The sequence below is a fragment of the Hyla sarda genome, chromosome 1, assembly GCF_029499605.1.
Source record: "Hyla sarda isolate aHylSar1 chromosome 1, aHylSar1.hap1, whole genome shotgun sequence".
NCBI classification, from domain to species: Eukaryota; Metazoa; Chordata; class Amphibia; order Anura; family Hylidae; genus Hyla; species Hyla sarda.
Window position 1 is genome coordinate 110,581,275 of NC_079189.1, and position 17,376 is coordinate 110,598,650.

Consider the following 17,376-nt stretch of genomic DNA (forward strand, 5'->3'; position numbering starts at 1 on the left):
GTCACCCTGGATGCCCGCTGGGGAACGTCCTGGCAGGAGAGCGGAATTGACTTCCGACAAAAAGACAGAAAACGCAGGACTACCAAGGCCCGGCCAAATTGTGGAAGGCCAGCCTTAAAGGTAGGACTCAGGCTGCGGAGGGAAAGCGACCAGAAAAAACAGCTGAGCACCCTCAACAAGAAGGCAAGAACTCAGAAGGCAGAACCCAGAAGCCGCTGGGAAAGGATGAAGAGAAATCCAACACAAGACCCACGTCCAGACTCGGGTGCAAGGATGAGCAGGCCAGGAAGAAGGCTAGGGCATGGACCACAGTGCTGACCAAGCGACCGAGGCCCAGGCACCGAAGCCACAGTCCCAAGACACCCCGGGAGAAAAGAAAACTGAAAAAGTATGCCGGAAGGTGGGGAAAAAATGCATGACAGGAAGAACTATGCTTAGTCTAGGAAGCGCGTACTGGCCAGGCAGGGGTAATTAGGATGACCGAAAGGCCCTTGAGGGCCGCACAGCCCCGGAGGGAGGTGAAGGGACGCAAACCCGCCGTTGAGAAGGAAAGAGCTGTCCATCAACACCGGAGCAGCCACCATCAGAACCAGAGTTTCCCAGCTCCGGAAATAAAATGAGGGACTTCAAGAGTCCCATACCAGCTGATACTGAGCAAACCCAAGTCGGAGCGAAATGCCTTAGGTGAGGTGTTCCAGGCCGAGACAGGAGTAAGAGAGGTGGAGGGAGACCATCCCCCACAAGAATAGCCGAGAAAACGGGACAGGAAACCCACCAAGGTAAGGGACAAAAAACCCAGCCAAGGATTAAGTATCCGGAAAACCATCCAAAAGAACGAGACATGTAAGTCACCGGGAAGGTAGCCCAAAACAAGAAGGCCCTGAAAAGGTAGCATTATGAGGGAGAGGGTCCCGAACGAGTCTGAAACCACAAGGGAAATAGTCCTATACCCTAGAAGAGAAGAGCGGGCTGTGTAACAGGCTCCGCTACCACTGGAAGTACTGCGCCACCCAGCACTCGCAGACACAATGCCAAGAGGACAGACAAGTCCAAACAGGCACCGGATTCCAACAGTCGGAACTGACCGGATGACTCTGAGAGGAAACATCCCAGAAAAACCAAATGGATAGAGAGGAAGACAAAGGGGACAGTTAGGCACAGTCTCGATGTGGGAAGTCGTCCACCAGATTGACGTCCAAGCACCGAACAACCAACAGTCACCAAGCAGGAGGGTCCTTGGCCACATGGGGAGGGGGGGTTGGGGGATACAGTCCACCGGACTGTGCCCTACAGGTATGATGCCGCCGGCAACCCGGAGGATATGAGGGGTCCAGCACAGCCACATGTAATGGCGGCTGAGGAGCTGGACCTGCATGAATTTAATGGGACCCCCAGATGAGCATAGAGAAGGGAGAGGGAAAGGGGGGGGGGGGGGACATACTTACCCACGGACTCCATCTTCATATACTCACCCTGAAGTCTTCAGCCAGCTAAAGGCTGTGCTGCACCACACCAAGCTGCCATAGCAAAGTGGGCAGGAGCAAGTGGGGGACCCGGACCCAAGGTCCTTTCGCCAGGAGCTGGCCGTTGGCGGGAAGGGGTTAATGGCCCATACTCTTATGCACCGTGCCCCTTAGTCGCATTTAGGGTGATCGGGTAGCACCATGCTCCTGTCGACCCACCTAATAACGAGAAAAGAAAGGGAGAAAAAAAAAAACTAAATACAGGCCCTAACTAGAAAATAATAAAAAAGACCAGGTATGGGGAACTCCAGACCTGTGTCTGCCTCCTACTGACACTAAACAAAAAATTGATTAGCTCAGTGCTAGTGCCCAGTATATCCTGCTGGGATGACTTTTTTTTGTTTAGTGTCCTAATGGACAGCAGCATAATACCCATGGTCTCTATGTTCCCCAATGAGGCGACCGAGAAAGCAAGGAGGAAAAAGCGAAAATGCTAAATTGGAAATTTTCTGTGTCCCAAGGACAAATTGGGCTGTGTCCTTGAGGGATCAAAGTGGGGCCTGGCTTGGAATTTACTTAGGCAAGTCCAGCAGAAGAAGTGCAGTTGGCGTCAAGTACCAGCAGGATCACCACATCCCTCCTGGGATGGGCACATCTGAAGCAGGGGCAGTACGTAATGCTTGCTGTATTTTCCCACATTGGACCATAGTTTATTAGTGTACAGGGCGTGATGATTATTTTACTATTATTAGCATGTAGTTTTTAATTTCAGATTAATTAAATTCACAAATTTATTTAACAAAAATATTCTGATAATACTATTTCTCATTCGGCTCCATTGGGGGACACAGGAACCGTCGGTATATCTTGCTGCCACTAGGAAGCTGCCACTAGGCAATAACAAAAAGCTGACTCTGAGCTAATCAGTTTTAACTTCGTGTTAGTAGGAGGCAGACACAGGTCCGGAGCGCTGGTCTTCTTTTTTGTTGTTTCTCTAGTTTGTCATTGAGTATTATGTTTTTCTCTCCTTTGTTATTTTATCTAGGTTGGGGCGACAGGAGCATGGCACTGCCTGATCCCCCACTTGCAAGGAAAGGCACGGTACATAAAGTATGCACCGTTAACCACTTCTCGCCACCGACCAGTGCTAGGGTTGTGACCCCTCTTACCCCTGCTCGTACCACTTCAGCAGCCTGGCATTATGCAGAGAGGTAGTAGGCTGGTTGAAGATGTCAGAGGTAAGTATGTAAAGGGAGTATTTTTCTTGTAGGTATTTTTCTTCAGACTGTTCTCACGGCAGCATCGGTCCTGGGGGCGGAGGCCGCAGTCGGCAATTAATTTAGTCCATGGTTTGGACATGGCTCTGCGGCTGGAGGGTAGCTCCGCCCCTATTTTCGCTTGGCCCTGCGCTCTATTTTCGCTCGCCCCTGAAGTCTCTGCCAAAGTCGCTCTTCTCCCGACTGTGGTCTCGGGAAAGGAGCGACTTAGAAAGTCATCCGGAGGTGTTTGCGAATTTGCGAATGTTGGCGGACTCCGGACGTGGACCTCTTTGCATCCCGTCTAAACATGTTCGTGGCCAAATCAAGTGATCCTCTGATTCTGGCCGTGGACACGTTAGTCATTTCCTGGGCACAGTTCGCCCTTCCTTACCTCTTCCCCCCCCACTTCCCCTTCTGCCCAGGGAAGTGAGGAAACTCAAGGCGGAAGGCATCTCAGCAATTCTTGTGGATTGGCCCCGTTGCTCATGGTTCGTTTAGTAGCGGACGTCCCCATGCGGCTTCCGGACCCGTCCAGACCTTCTGTTTCAAGGTCCTCTCTGACACCCCAATTCACTGTCGTTGCGTTGACGGCATGGCAGTTGAAACCACGGTGCTAAGGGCTGTCCGGGTCATTCGCACCATGCTTCGAGTGTGTAAGCCATCCTCTGCCAGGATCTACAATCGCACCTGGTGTGCCTACTTTCGTTGGTGCGAGGCCCGGTCTTTGTCTACGATTGTTTTTTTTCCTTTTTCAAACCTGCTTTCCTTTCTGAAGGTGGGTCTGGAAACACGTCTGGCGTTCAGTTCCCTTAAAGGGCAGGTGTCGGCGCTTTACATCCTGTTTCAGCGCCCCTTAGCATCCGACCCTCATTCCGCACCTTCCTTCAAAGTGTGGCTCACGAGACTCCTTCATACAGGTCCCCCACACCTTGCAGGGTGTCCCATTTGAGCCCCTCAGAGAGGTAGCTCTCCGCTTCCTTTCTTGGAAGGTGTCCTTTCTCATCGCTGTTACCTCCATTTGGCGAGTGTCTGATATGGCGGCTCTCTCCTGCCACCCTCCTTTTATGGTCCTTCATCAGGAAGGCTGTGCTTCGGCCGTTGCCGTCCTTTCTCCCTAAGGTAGTCTCCTTTTTCCATCTGAATGAGGATATTGCCCTTCCCTCTTTCTGCCCGGCCCTTTCTCACCCTAAGGAGCACTCTCTCCAAGTTGGATGTGGTCAGGGCTCCTTTCCGGGTTACAGCACATTCCACCCATTCTGTTGGGGCCTTCTGGGCGGTCTTTAACAGGGCTTCAGCTCTACAGGTGTGTAAGGCGGCCACATGGTCATCCGTACACATGTTTATCAAATTCTACAAAGTGCACACTTCTGCTTCTGCTGACGCCGGGTTTGGGCGTAAAGTGTTGCAGGCGGCAGTGGTGTTGGTTTCCGCCTGATTTTTCTCTGGCTGTGTTCTGCTTCCCACCCCGGGGACTACTTTGGTACGTCCCATGGTTTCTGTGTTCCCCAATGGAGCAAAACGAGAAAAGTAGATTTTTTATACTTACTGTAATATCTCTTTCTCGGAGAATCCATTGGGGGACACAGCACTCATCCCATTGGTTATTAGTTTGTTGACCTGAAGGTCGGTTGCCAGTGGGTTTGTTCAGTTGTTTTTGTCTGGGCCTTACTCAGACTTCTGTTTTTTTTTTTTTGGTTCCCTCCTACAGCTTTGGGACTAAACTGATTAGCTCAGAGTCAGTGGGCAGGGTATATCCTGCCAGGAGGGGCCGACTTCTTTTTGTTATTGCCTAGTGTCAGCCTCCTAGTGTCAGCAAGATATACCCATGGTTCCTGTGTCCCCCAATGGATCCTCCGAGAAAGAGATTTTACAGTAAGTATAAAAAAAAATCTACTTTTTACAAAAAAACTATATAAAAAAAAGTGGGCAGGGCAATGCATTTTTGTTTTTTGCATCTCTAATTAAGACAATGCTTACCTCTTCCAAGTAGCTCTAGAGAGTAGGTGATGTAGTCTTTAAGTTGGGCCATGAGATAAGCACATTTTAGAGCTGTACTTAGTATTGAGGTGAGTAGGGTCCACCACCTCTCACTGCGGTAATCACACATGACATAATCGAGCAATCTGGGAAAAAAAATAAATATATATGTACTCAATGTTACACTCTATAATTGCAAGCGAATATAAGTATAAGACAGCGCCTATCGATGTATTGTCCGGGATAGAAAAAAATATTATAAGTGACTTGCTAAAGATTACTTTACTTAGGCTGGGTTCACATCAAGGTTCGTCCCCACGGTTATCTATCAGGTTTTTTATTCAAAACCAGACCAAACTGTATGAAACCATGTGCTTAAAAAAAAATGTATACAGTTGGAAAATGTGTGTGCGGTTGCATGCAGTTGCATATGGTTTTTAAAAATAAAATCAAATACGATTTTAACATTTATTTCATTGTTAAATTAAGTTCCTATTGTTCTAATAAAATTTTATTTTGGGATCGCTATGCGCATGTGCAAAGTAAAAAAAACATATAGTGAAAACCGGATTGAACCGTAGACACCTACGGTTCTCATTGACTTTCATGTTAAAACAACCGTATACTGCTACAATATGGTTTTTTACCCGGACACGAAACCATGGTAGACCACGGTTTTAAGTACAGGGAAAAAAGCAAAAAAAACTTATTGGAAGCAAAACTAACAGGATGCATCGTTGTGCATACGGTTTTCAATGCATTGTCTATGGATACGGTTTCTGATACGGTTGCATTTGGTTTCAAATATGAAACCGTATACATACATGGGGACAAACTGTGATGTGATCCCAGCCTTACACCAGTGTTTTCCATCCAGGGTGCCTTCAGTTGTATGCTGGGAGTTGTAGTTCTTCAAAGGCCCCCTGGTTGGAAAACAGCAATGAAGGAGAAATAGTACAATGTTATCAGACATTTCAGCTGTAGATGCAATTATTGTGTACTTATCTGCTAGCAGTATCATCCAAATAGCTTCCTTATTGTATACTACCGTGATATTATGCAAAAGATCCACTTTACAGGTTTAGAACTTACTTCAGGGCCTTAGTGTAGTCTTTAGCATAGTAATATTCTCCACCCATCTGTACCACTGTAAAAGAAAGAAAATAAATAAATAAATAAATCCTCATAGGTTCTACATTATCTGGCAGACACATGTGCCCAGTACATGAAAACTGGAGAACCATGCTTAATAAATGAAATCAGCATTATCATAAGGGGGGAAAGAACATGGCTGATTCACCAAGGATTAGATAGCCTACCCCTCTAATGTAACACAAACTGGGATGCAAAAAGTTGGGTCAAATAAGTAGTGGCAGCTAAATTAAAAGGTGCTGTAAAGTACCTGCTGGATCAGTTTGTTTTAGTTTTAAGAGAACCTGTCACACTGAATAAGCAGTCTAATCTGTCAGCATAACATTACAGGGCAGGAGCAGCTGGGCAGATTGATATATGGTCCTGGTCAGTAATTGACAGCTTTCTCTGTGTACATGCTCATGCAATGAATGAGACCGCACACTAGACACATAAGCTCAGAATTAACAGGAATTTTAGTTAATAGGTTAGAAGTTATACTTAGATTTTCTTTACGGTCAAATATCTGTTTTGAAGAAAAATTATTTAATAAAAAAAAAAAACAGTTGAATAAAAAAAAAAAAAGTTATACTGAATCTTTTTACACAAAACTATATATATCAGTCTGTTCATCTCCCTGCTTGATAACATGATGCTGATAAATTGGAACGCATTATCATGGTGACAGGTTCCCTTTAAAGCACACTTTCCTTAAAGTGTACCTCTCATGAAACAAACTTTTTATATATTAAAGATAAAGACCTTCTGAATAACTTTTTTATTGCTTTTATTTAAACATTTTTCCTCCTTTCATGTTTTTTTTTTTTACTTTAAAAACTTCTCCACTAGGGGTCTCCCTAGCAATCCTGTCAGCAAGCATTTTGGACTCAGTTAATGAGTCTGAAATCTGCTCTGTGCAGCTCCCAGCCTGTCAGTGAGATAGGCAGGAGGGAGGGGGAGCACTCAGCTCATACACAAGCAGGGAGCAAACAGAGAGCATACATTCCCTCTTCTCTTTTTCTCAGTTTCTCTCCCCTCTATCCACTTTCCACATGGCTAATTATATATGCACTGCTTATCTGCTCTCTCCAGGACCAGGACTTGCTGTTGCAATGACAACCTCCTCTGCATTGTGTGGTTGAATTGAGCTACTGGAGAGCATAGAAAAAAGGGTATTTTTAAGGGTTTTTAAAGCAAAATAAATAGGGATAGAGATAGTCAGGGACAGATGGGAAGGGGGATTAGGGAAAGTTTAGATGGTGATAGGTACTCTTTAAAGGGAATCCCATTTTATAAAGTGATGGCACCTCACTAGGAAGAAAGGGCCATAGCAATATAGCCCTTTCATTTTCAAAATGCCCCTTTATTAGATTAACCCCTTAAGGTTTATTTTTTTTGCACTTTCGTTTTATCCTCCTTACCTTTTAAAAATCATAACCCTTTCAATTTCCACCTAAAAATCCATATTTTGGCTTATTTTTTGCGTCACCAATTCTACTTTGCAGTGACATTAGTCATGTTACCCCAAAATTCACGGCGAAACGGAAAAAAAATCATTGTGCGACAAAATCGAAGAAAAAACGCCATTTTGTAAATTTTGGGGGCTTCCGTTTCTACGCAGTGCATATTTCGGTAAAAATGACACCTTATCATTATTCTGTAGGTCCATACGGTTAAGATGATACCCTACTTATATAGGTTTGATTTTGTCGTACTTCTGGAAAAAATCATAACTACATGCAGGAAAATTTATACGTTTAAAAATTTCATCTTCTGACCCCTATAACTTTTTTATTTTTCCACGTACAGGGCGGTATGAGGACTCATTTTTTGCGCCATGATCTGAAGTTTTTATCAGTACAATTTTTGTTTTGATCAGACTTTTTGATCACTTTTTATTCATTTTTTAACGGCATAAAAAGTGACCAAAAATACGCTTTTTTGGACTTTGGAATTTTTTTGCGCGTACGCCATTGACCGTGCGGTTTAATTAATTATATATTTTTATAGTTCGGACATTTACGCACGCGGCGATACCACATATGTTTATTTATACTGTTTTATTTTTTTTTTATGGGAAAAGGGGGTGATTCAAACTTTTATTAGGGAAGGGGTTAAATGACCTTTATTAACACTTTTTATTTGCAGTGTTATAGGTCCCATAGGGACCTATAACACTGCACACATTGATCTCTCATGCTGATCACTGGCGTGTATTAACACGCCTGTGATCAGTGTTTTCGGAGCTTGACTGCTCCTGCCTGGATCTCAGGCACGGAGCAGTCATTCGTCGATCGGGCCCTCCCGGTGTCCTGTATGCTGTTCGGGACGCCACGATTTCATACTCTCACTTCAGACGCGGCGGTCAGCTTTGATCGCCGCGTCTGAAGGGTTAATACAGGGCATCACCGCGATCGGTGATGTCCTGTATTAGCCGCGGGTCCCGGCCGTTGATAGCCGCCGAGACCGACCCCATATGACGCGGAGACACCGTGTGACCCCGCGGCATATCGCAGGAGCCGGCGGAGGACGTAAATATACGTCCTGCGACGTTAAGGAGTTAAAACTCCCCAGGATTAAAAAGCATTATCCATGATGCAGCAGCAGGATATGCTTAACCCCTTAAGGACACAGCGCATTTAGGCCAGAGGACAATTTTAAAGGGGTTATCCAGGAACTGAACAAACACAGCTAATTTCTTTCAAAAACAGCTCCCTGTCTGTCTCCTGGCTTCATTCACTTTATTGTAACTGGGCTGCCGAACCACACCCAACCTGGAGATAGACGGGGAGTGGTTTTTGAAAGAAATTAAAACTGTTTTTCTATTCCTGGATAAACTCTTTAATTTTAGCATTTTCATAGTTTTTTTCTCCTCACCTTCTAAGAGCCAGACCTCTTATTTTTTAATCTACAGACCTATATGAGGGCTTGTTTTTTGTGCTTCTAATTGTACTTTGCAATGACATCTTTCATTTTACCATAAAATGTACGGCACAGAGAAAAATATTATTTGTATGGGGGTGGGGAGTGGAAAAAAAACACAACTTTTCAACTTTTGGGGATTTCCCTTTAACAAGATGCACTTAATGGCAAAACTGACATGTTATGTGTGGGTCAATATGATTAGTATTCTTAAAATTTCTCTATTCTGAGTCCTACAACTTTTATTTTTCTGTATACGGGGCTTTATGTGGTCTGTAGTTTTTATCTGTACTATTTTTGTTTTGATGGGACATTTTGATTACTTATTAGTACTTTTTTTCTGCTACATGATCATATGATGTGACCAAAATGTTGCTATTCTGGCAACTGTGCCATTCACTGAGAAGGATTATAAACATTATATTTTAATAGTTCGTACATTTCCACATGTGCCGATACCAAATATGTTTATTTTTGAATTCTGTAATTTGTAAAATGAGGAAGGGGGGGTGGGAGCGATTAAATTGTTTTTGAACCCCTTATCAGCATTGATCATGGAATCTAAAAGAGTTAAATGGCAGACAAAATGTGATTTCTGATGTCCGCCATTAGTGGTGAGGTCCCAGCTGCTGATAACTGCTGGTACTTACCGCATATGAAGGGAGTGCAGCTACTGCGCTTGCTTCGTAGATTGTAAATGCTCCAGGGCATACATGTACATGTCCCTGTGTTCTCTAGGACTTAAGGGGGAGATTCATTTAAACTTGTGCAGAGGAAAAGTTGACCAGTTGCCCATGGCAACCTATCAGATCGCTTCTTTTATTTTTGAAAAGGCCTCTGAAAAATGAAAGAAGCAATCTGATTGGTTGCTATGAGCAACTGGTCAACTTTTTCTCAGCGAAGGTCTTGATGAATCTCCCCCCAAGTTTCAATCTCGTAGCACGAGACTTTCCTTCAGTCAGTTGAAATGCCAGAAGTCTTATAGATTTTCATGGGACTTCTGGCATTTCCACTCCTGACAAAGTCAGTCTGTGGCTATGAGATTGCCCAGGACGTTTAACCAGTTAACGACCAAGGACGTGTATACATGTCCTTGTGCCGTTAACAGGGTATGGGGCAGGCTCCCAACTCGAGCCCGCGCCATACCAGCCTGGCCCCCAGCTGATTCTTGTTGCTGGGGGCTGCCGTTAATAGCTCCCCTTCTGAGGTAGCCGGAAGGCTTACTTCTCATCCAAGAAAGAGATTTTACGGTAAGCATATGAAAAATCTACATTTTTAAATAAAATAAAACGATGGCTTTTTTTTCCAATTTTGCCCCACAAATATTTTTTTTCTGGTTACGCAGTAAATTTTATGGTGAAATGAATAATATCAATACAAAGTATACTTGGTGGCGCAAAAAATAAGCCCTCATTTGGGTCTGTAGGTTCAAAACTGAAAGCATTCTGATTTTTAGAAGGTGAGGTGGAAAATATGAAAGTGCAAAATTGAAAAAACCTGTGGTCCTTAATGGGTTATACAGATCCTGCCGATGCAGCATCTTGACAGTTATTCTTTAAAACGTATCACCTGTCCACAGGATATGTGGGGGTTGAATGGGGTCCCATGATGCTCTGGCTGTTAGACCCTTTGACCCAGATACTTTTCTCCTGTCCTGTCTCCAGCAATTTGTGCTTTGTTTTTTAAATAAACAAACTTTAAAGTGGCAGTTTTCTGGTACAAACATGCTGGGAGTTGTAGTTGGAGGTACACTGGTTGGGAAACTAGGGATGTCCCGATACAGATACTGGTATCAGTATCGGGAACAATACTGGACATTTGCACGAGTACTTGTGCAAATGGCCCCGCAATCAAAGTTGATCGCGGCATCTAAAAGTCCTGAAGTTAGCTCAGGGATGCTGATCGGGATCACCATGGTGTAATTGTGGTGTCCCGATCAGCTGTGAGGACGGCAGGAGGTCCCTTACCCTGCTCTGTGCGTCCGATCGTCACTCCTTTACTGCTGACAGCCATGGCAGGCATTAGTAAAGGAACGCCGATAACACTGATCACTGCTATGCTATGGCAGAGCATTGATCAGTGTATGCAATCTACAAATTGCATGTAATAGTCCCTATGGGGACTAAAAAAGTGAATTTTTTCTATTTTTTTTTTTTTTTATAATAAATGTGAATTAACTCCTTCCCAATAAAAAAAATTGAATCACCCCCTTTTCAAAAAAGTTTAAATAAAAAATATAATTTTTGTAACATAAAAAACAAACTATAAAAACACCCTATTTTCCCATTAAGGGTAAGTTCACATGGGCAGATCCACAGTGTATTTTATGCTGTGGATGTGCCGCTGAAGGACTGCTACATGCTGCCTTTAGATGTGCCTGCTCGGAGCGGCAATATGAGCAGACACACTGAAGGGATGTGCAAGTCTCCACACATGCGCAGTGTACTCGCACACATCGCAGCCGCTCCACCTGCTCTATGAGCTAGGCTGAAAGCAGCCTCGATGTGCGAGTACACTGCGCATGCACGCTGCGACTCGCACATCACAGTATGTCTCCTCGTAGCGGTGTATTGCCGCTCCGAGTAGGCACATCAAAGGCACCACGTAGCGGTCCTTCAGCGGCGGATCCGCAGCATAAAATATGCTGTAGATCTGTCCTTATAAACTTACCCTTAAGGAAAAAAAAATACCCTGTCACATGACATTGAAAAAAGTATCGGTAATTGGTATTGGCGAGTACTTAAGAAAAAGTATCGGTACTCGGTCTTCCCTATGGGAAACAATGACAAAAGTGGTATTTAACACACCTACTTTTTAAGGCTTTTCCCCCACAAAGTAAAATCAGATGTGTACCACATACACAGATGTAAAGGAGGACAAAATGTGATGTTTTAAATAAATTAGAGGAAAAGCAATTGGAGTAAAAACAGTCCTTCTAGGCTAGGGTATATGTTAGTGGAAATAGAGGGAGAGGAAAATTTTTTTTTTAAATAAAAGAGGAGATAATAGAAAGATAAGTACTAGTGAGACAGTCCAGTATTTAGAAAATTAAGTTTTATTAAGTAATTAAATGTATGTTGTGAGGTCTTTAAGCAGGGCCCTTTCTCTAGACGTATTACAATTTAAATGCATAAAGTACATAAAATACCAATTAGTGATCAATAAAATACATAGATAAAAAACTACTGGATACTGAATACAACAGTTCTGATGCACCTGATACAGTATAAATATTCTAGGTTTGGTTACTTTAGCTGATAAAGTTTGTACAGTTAGTAAGTTGCTGGCACGGACGGCACCGCACCAAATTCGCTGATCACTGCAACTTTTCAAATGTCTTTGTAATGATGTTTGGTAGCACTACTGTCGTTGTAAATGCAGGTTATACTTAGCTGCAGGTACAAACGGCGCTGCACCAGAGAACGTAGGTATATGCAGCTAGTATGAGTAATTGACAGCGCTGGATGTCCTCTGTTTGGTGCCCATTCAGTCTTGTTGGCGCATCATTACTGGTACAGGGGATTGTAATATATCCTGGGCTCAATAGTACGCTGGGGTCCTCTGTTTAGAATGTCCTCCTTACCGTGATGGCACAGGGACAGTAGAAGGTAATGAAAGTTTGGCACTTTGCACCTCTTACCGGCTATGCCGATCACAGGTAGCTGGCCAGCGGAGCAATGTCTGTATAAAATGTATTTCAAACTTGCTGCGGGTATTTCGTTGGATCTTCGGTATCAGTAGGTGCAATCATAGGTGGGTGCAGGCTACAAGCTAGATGCGTTTCGGGGAGCCATGTCCCCTTTTTCAATAGCAGTAGGTCTGTTTTTTTTTTTTTTCTCACTATTTCCACTAACATATACCCTAGCCTAGAAGGACTGTTTTTACTCCAATTTACTCTATATTTTTGGCACATCGGGTTATGTGCAACACAGTATCCTCGGCTAGGCTCTTATGTTTTATGTAGAGCTCCCACTCTTTTTAATTTTTAAGTAAATTAACCTACATCCCTGTATTGTGCTGTTCTTCCACATTGATCTGATTACTTCCTGGTTTCCACTGTAAACTGTAACCCTGCTGTTACCAAGCAACAGAGCACACACTTTCCCATAATCCCCCTTGCTGCATATACAGGAGAGACTAACTGCTTGTAATGACAGGACTGACAGGAGATTACAGTTGTTTAGAGCATTCTTAACCAATTCACTAGATGCCCCAAGACTGTAGTAACCTAAGGCAACAGGGCAAAACAAAGAAGGTGCATGGGGGATATATATTTCAGTATAACTTCCAAATGGCTGGATATATTTCAATGAAACTCGGTACACGTTATTTATATGTCAACTAAAAACAGAGTTAAATCAACCCTAACCCACCCACTTATATAAGGGTGGGGGGGGGGGGGATTTGTCTGAAGTCCCATGCAAGTCTATACTGGTGGACAGTAGAGGAGGAGGAGATATAAGGACGGATAGTATGAGGGGATATGAGGACGGGATTTGAAGATGGCATAGGAGGAGAGAGTACGTGTTGCTTTTCCTCTCCTAAACTGTTCATTTTCAGAAATTCTTGTACAATGAAAATATGTTTATTTTGCTATTTTTTCATAATGCATCAGTTTAGATATAACCTTTGATGGAAAACCCCTTTAAGCCTTAAAAAGAACTTACTCAAGTGGCTTTTCATTCGTGGACATTTGTACTTCTTGAACTGAGCTACAGCATTGCTGAGGAGGCTGATGATAAGTTCCTATTCAAGACAAGGGACAGAAGTTAAGTATTCGCTTCTTGCCAAAGCCTAGAAGAAGGAAACAAAAACATTTCTTACCGAGTGGATGACATCTTTCTCTTTAAGTTGTAGAGCAAGTATACCTGCCTTCTCCTTCTCTGGATCAGAAAGATCGAAACCTAGGAAATGAACAGAATATCCGTTTATGATGTGACCTACTACAGGCATCCTCACTAGTGCCAACAGAATCATCTGTGTCCATAGAATGTGACAATTTCATGTGTAACTGACAAAGCACATAGGGGAAGATTCATCAAGACCTGTACTGATAAAAAGTTGACAAGTTGACCAGTTGCCTATAGCAAATCACAGAACTAGGTTGGCATAAGCAAAACTGAGGTGTGCACCCTCAAAACAAAACCAAATCACAGATGGGGTACACAATGTATAAAACTTAACATTTATTAAAGTGCCTTTTAAAATGTAAAAACCCCACTAACAGATATACAAGATAAATAGCGTGAAAGACACAATTACAATCATCGGATATGCCAAGAGGCTGATAATGAGATAGCTCACTGAGGGGGTTAAGCAGCCACTACGCATGCAATCACGGTATGATCAATGAGAATATTAGGATAAATTATAAAATAGAGAAGGGGTAGTCAAAAGGGTCATGTACCACCCTAGTAGCCCTTTGTCTGTCCCAAGTAGTCCCTTATTGCACAGTTACCCTTAGATAGGCCCAACGTGTTTCCCCTACGCACAGAAGGTTCCTCGGGGCATAAGTAAACACAATGTGCAAAAACATACAATAAACAAAGAAGTGAACTTAACCAATCACAAAACAATACAAGAATAGGTTAACTAAGATAGTGTTCAACAGAAAACCACAGTCTGATAAAGTGAGTAGTAACCATTATTGACCTAAAGTGCCATTGTAGATGCACAATGCATCAAAAACCACAGACTATTGATACAGCTCAGTTTGCATTGGAGGTCAATAAGAAGGAAGACAGGGGCAGAGCCCTACCCCTGGTCAGTAATACTCACGGTACAGATGACGGCGGCAGGTGAGAGGCTGCACTCTGCAGTGGCAGAGTCACCAGCTTAGTGGCATAGAAACCTGAGCAAGGTTTTTATGCCACTAAGCTGGTGACTACTCACTTTATCAGACTGTGGTTTTCTGTTGAACATTATCTTAGTTAACCTGGTCTGGTATTGTTTTGTGATTGGTTTAGCTCACTTCTTTGTTTATTGTACATTTTTGCACATTGTGTTAACTTATGCCCGAGGAACCTTCTGTACGTAGGGGAAATGTGTTGGGCCTATCTAAGGGTAACTGATAATCTCAGTGTCTTTCACGCTAATCAAAGTGTCTTTCACGCTATTAATCTTGTAGGTGTGTTAGTGGGGTTTTTAAGTTTTAAAAGGCACTTTAATAAATGTTAAGTTTTATACATTGTGTACCCCAGCTGTGATTCAGTTGCCCATAGCAACCAATCAGATCACTTCTTTAAAAAAATAAAAGAAGTGATTTGATTGGTTGCTATGGGCAACTGGTCGACTTTTCCTCTGATAAATGCTCCCATAGTATCATCCAACTACACCCCTAAATTAGCATTTTACATCAGAAAAAATTATTCAACATCTTATGTTAAAATTATTTCAGTACAGTATGCAGAAAGTTATTTATGCATTAAAGGGGTACTCCAGAGACCACAACTTTTCCTCTATACACAGGATAGGGGATAAGTGTCAGGTCAAAGGGGGGGGGGTTGCGGGTTTGGGAGGTCATCCGAAAGCTGGGAAAACTCACAATCTCATGTACAGGGCTCGGCACTTGCACTGTTACCATACTCCAGAGTGCACTGGCCCCCACCCTTAGAGACGAGCAGGAGCAAGAGTCCACTTAGCCAATCACTGGCTGAGAAAGGACCCCGTCTCAGCCTGTGACAGGCTGAGCGAGCCCGTCCCACAAGCGTTCAATGGTAAGTTTAGTGAAAGCCTAATTAGGCTGTGTTTGTGAGAGGGGCGGATGTATCTCCACCCCCTGCACGGCCAGGCGGGACATAAGGGGTTGTGGGCGGGGGCAGGGGTATATAACGCCCCTGCCTCCTATGAGGAGGGCGTTCATGACATTTGCGGACGTCAGGCTGCTCATAGACGTCAGGCAGCCCTCTGCAGGTCACGCATGCTGTACAGCCGTAACCAGTGTTTTGAATCTCCCGCGGTTTGGAGCTCCGACGGTCGCTGAAGCGGGGCTAGTTGCTGACTGGCTTGGCGGGAGACTCGCTTTTAATATCCACGTGAAGGTTATGGAGCGGCTTAGGTGGTTGCAGCGGCTTTGAGGTCTGGGAGTCTTGAAGAGCAGTAGCGATCAGGTGAGATCGAGCCTTTGCAGCCTGCCAGCTCTGCCTGCGGCGCTGCGGGATCCGGGCTCACATGTGAGGGGAGTACAATCTCCCAGATTTCGTGATGTTATCCTCCTGCTGCCCGCTCATGCAGCGTGCAGGTGGCGCGTCTGCAACATCTGCAGTGTTATTTTGCTTGGCTGCCTGATTAGCGTTACTTACAGTATAAATGGGGGATAGAGTCTTATGCATAGTGCACTTGAAGGTACAGTTTATTGTGCTTATAGGCTGAGTGCATATAGTGCTCACGATTAGTGATACACTCAGGTCTGAGTCAAAGCTTTACTCATCATTCATAGGGTAATAGTATCACAATAATTACGGCCACAGTGTTTCTATACAGTTTATTTGGTCACAAGGTTATACAGTTTACAATCGTTACCCACAGTACTGTTTTCATGGTGGTAATGCAGCAAAAATGGTCATAAAATTTGATTCAGTTTACAGGAGCTGTGCATTTCATTCGCACCATACACCCATCACAGCACTGATACATACATTTATACCGTGCCTCAATTCATAGCATTATGCCAGAAATTATACTGTGATCTCAGTAAAAGCGGGTATAATCATGCTTTCAGTCAGCATTCATACTGGGCTTTCACTTATACTGTGCTTTTCTATAGCATATGGTGCATTGACTTATAGCATTCATATCATGCATCAAATCCAGAGTTTAAAAAAAATAAATAAAAAATAAAGAGGATATGTTTCTTAGCACTTGTTTCAGACACACTTTCCAGTAGTTGCATGGAAAGGTCCCCTCGTCTCTGTACAGCGCATGCACTCGTGGTAGGTACCATATGAGTTGGTACTACGCTTTCCCTCTTATTCACCTATAGCATTTTTCATTTCATTATGCTAGTAGTCACGATAGTAGTGGTTATGTTGTACATACGCTACTAGGTGGTCACTACTCATACACCGGTACCATTCACATTCTTTATACGCTAGTACAATCGACATATATATCAATGATTGTTTTATTTGTTGTAGCTACATGTGGGTGGATTGCTGCATACTCGTTCTTTCTGTTCTGTCATTCGGTACATATGCCAGTGTATGTGACCATAGTAGTTGTTATACTGTACATGTGCTAGTAGTTGTCCACTATTGCAACTGTCATTCTGTACACACGCCAGTAGTTGGTTTCTGCACATACGCTTGTTCATTTACTAATGGTTGTTTACTGTTGTGGTGTCATTATAGTAAATGTGCTAGTAGTTGTTATAATTGTACATACACTTATAGTTGGCATACGGTACATACGTTGGCATCAATTATACTGTACAACAGGTTAGTGGTTGATACCATAGTAGTTGGTATATGTACACACGCCTGTACATTCACGCTAGAAATTACACTGTACTTGCCGATACTATTGACACAGTACACACGTTGATAGTTCAAGGTACACACGCTCATATCATTAGTGCAGCAGATTTGCTTGGTGTCATACTGTACATGCTCGGGCAAGTTATACTG

At 43.4% G+C, this 17,376-nt stretch overlaps 1 protein-coding gene across 2 annotated transcripts in view; it reads right to left on the minus strand.

Moving 5' to 3' along the window:
- Positions 1-17,376, minus strand: part of TRAPPC11 (trafficking protein particle complex subunit 11) — a 94,276-nt gene that overhangs the window by 26,710 nt on the left and 50,190 nt on the right. For both annotated transcript variants that reach the window (XM_056560211.1, XM_056560206.1), the window contains exons 12-15: positions 13,577-13,656; positions 13,420-13,498; positions 5,792-5,846; positions 4,700-4,845 (exon numbers count right to left, since the gene is read on the minus strand). In XM_056560211.1, coding sequence (XP_056416186.1) covers positions 4,700-4,845; positions 5,792-5,846; positions 13,420-13,498; positions 13,577-13,656 — 360 coding nt within the window. The remainder of the gene's footprint in view (positions 1-4,699; positions 4,846-5,791; positions 5,847-13,419; positions 13,499-13,576; positions 13,657-17,376) is intronic.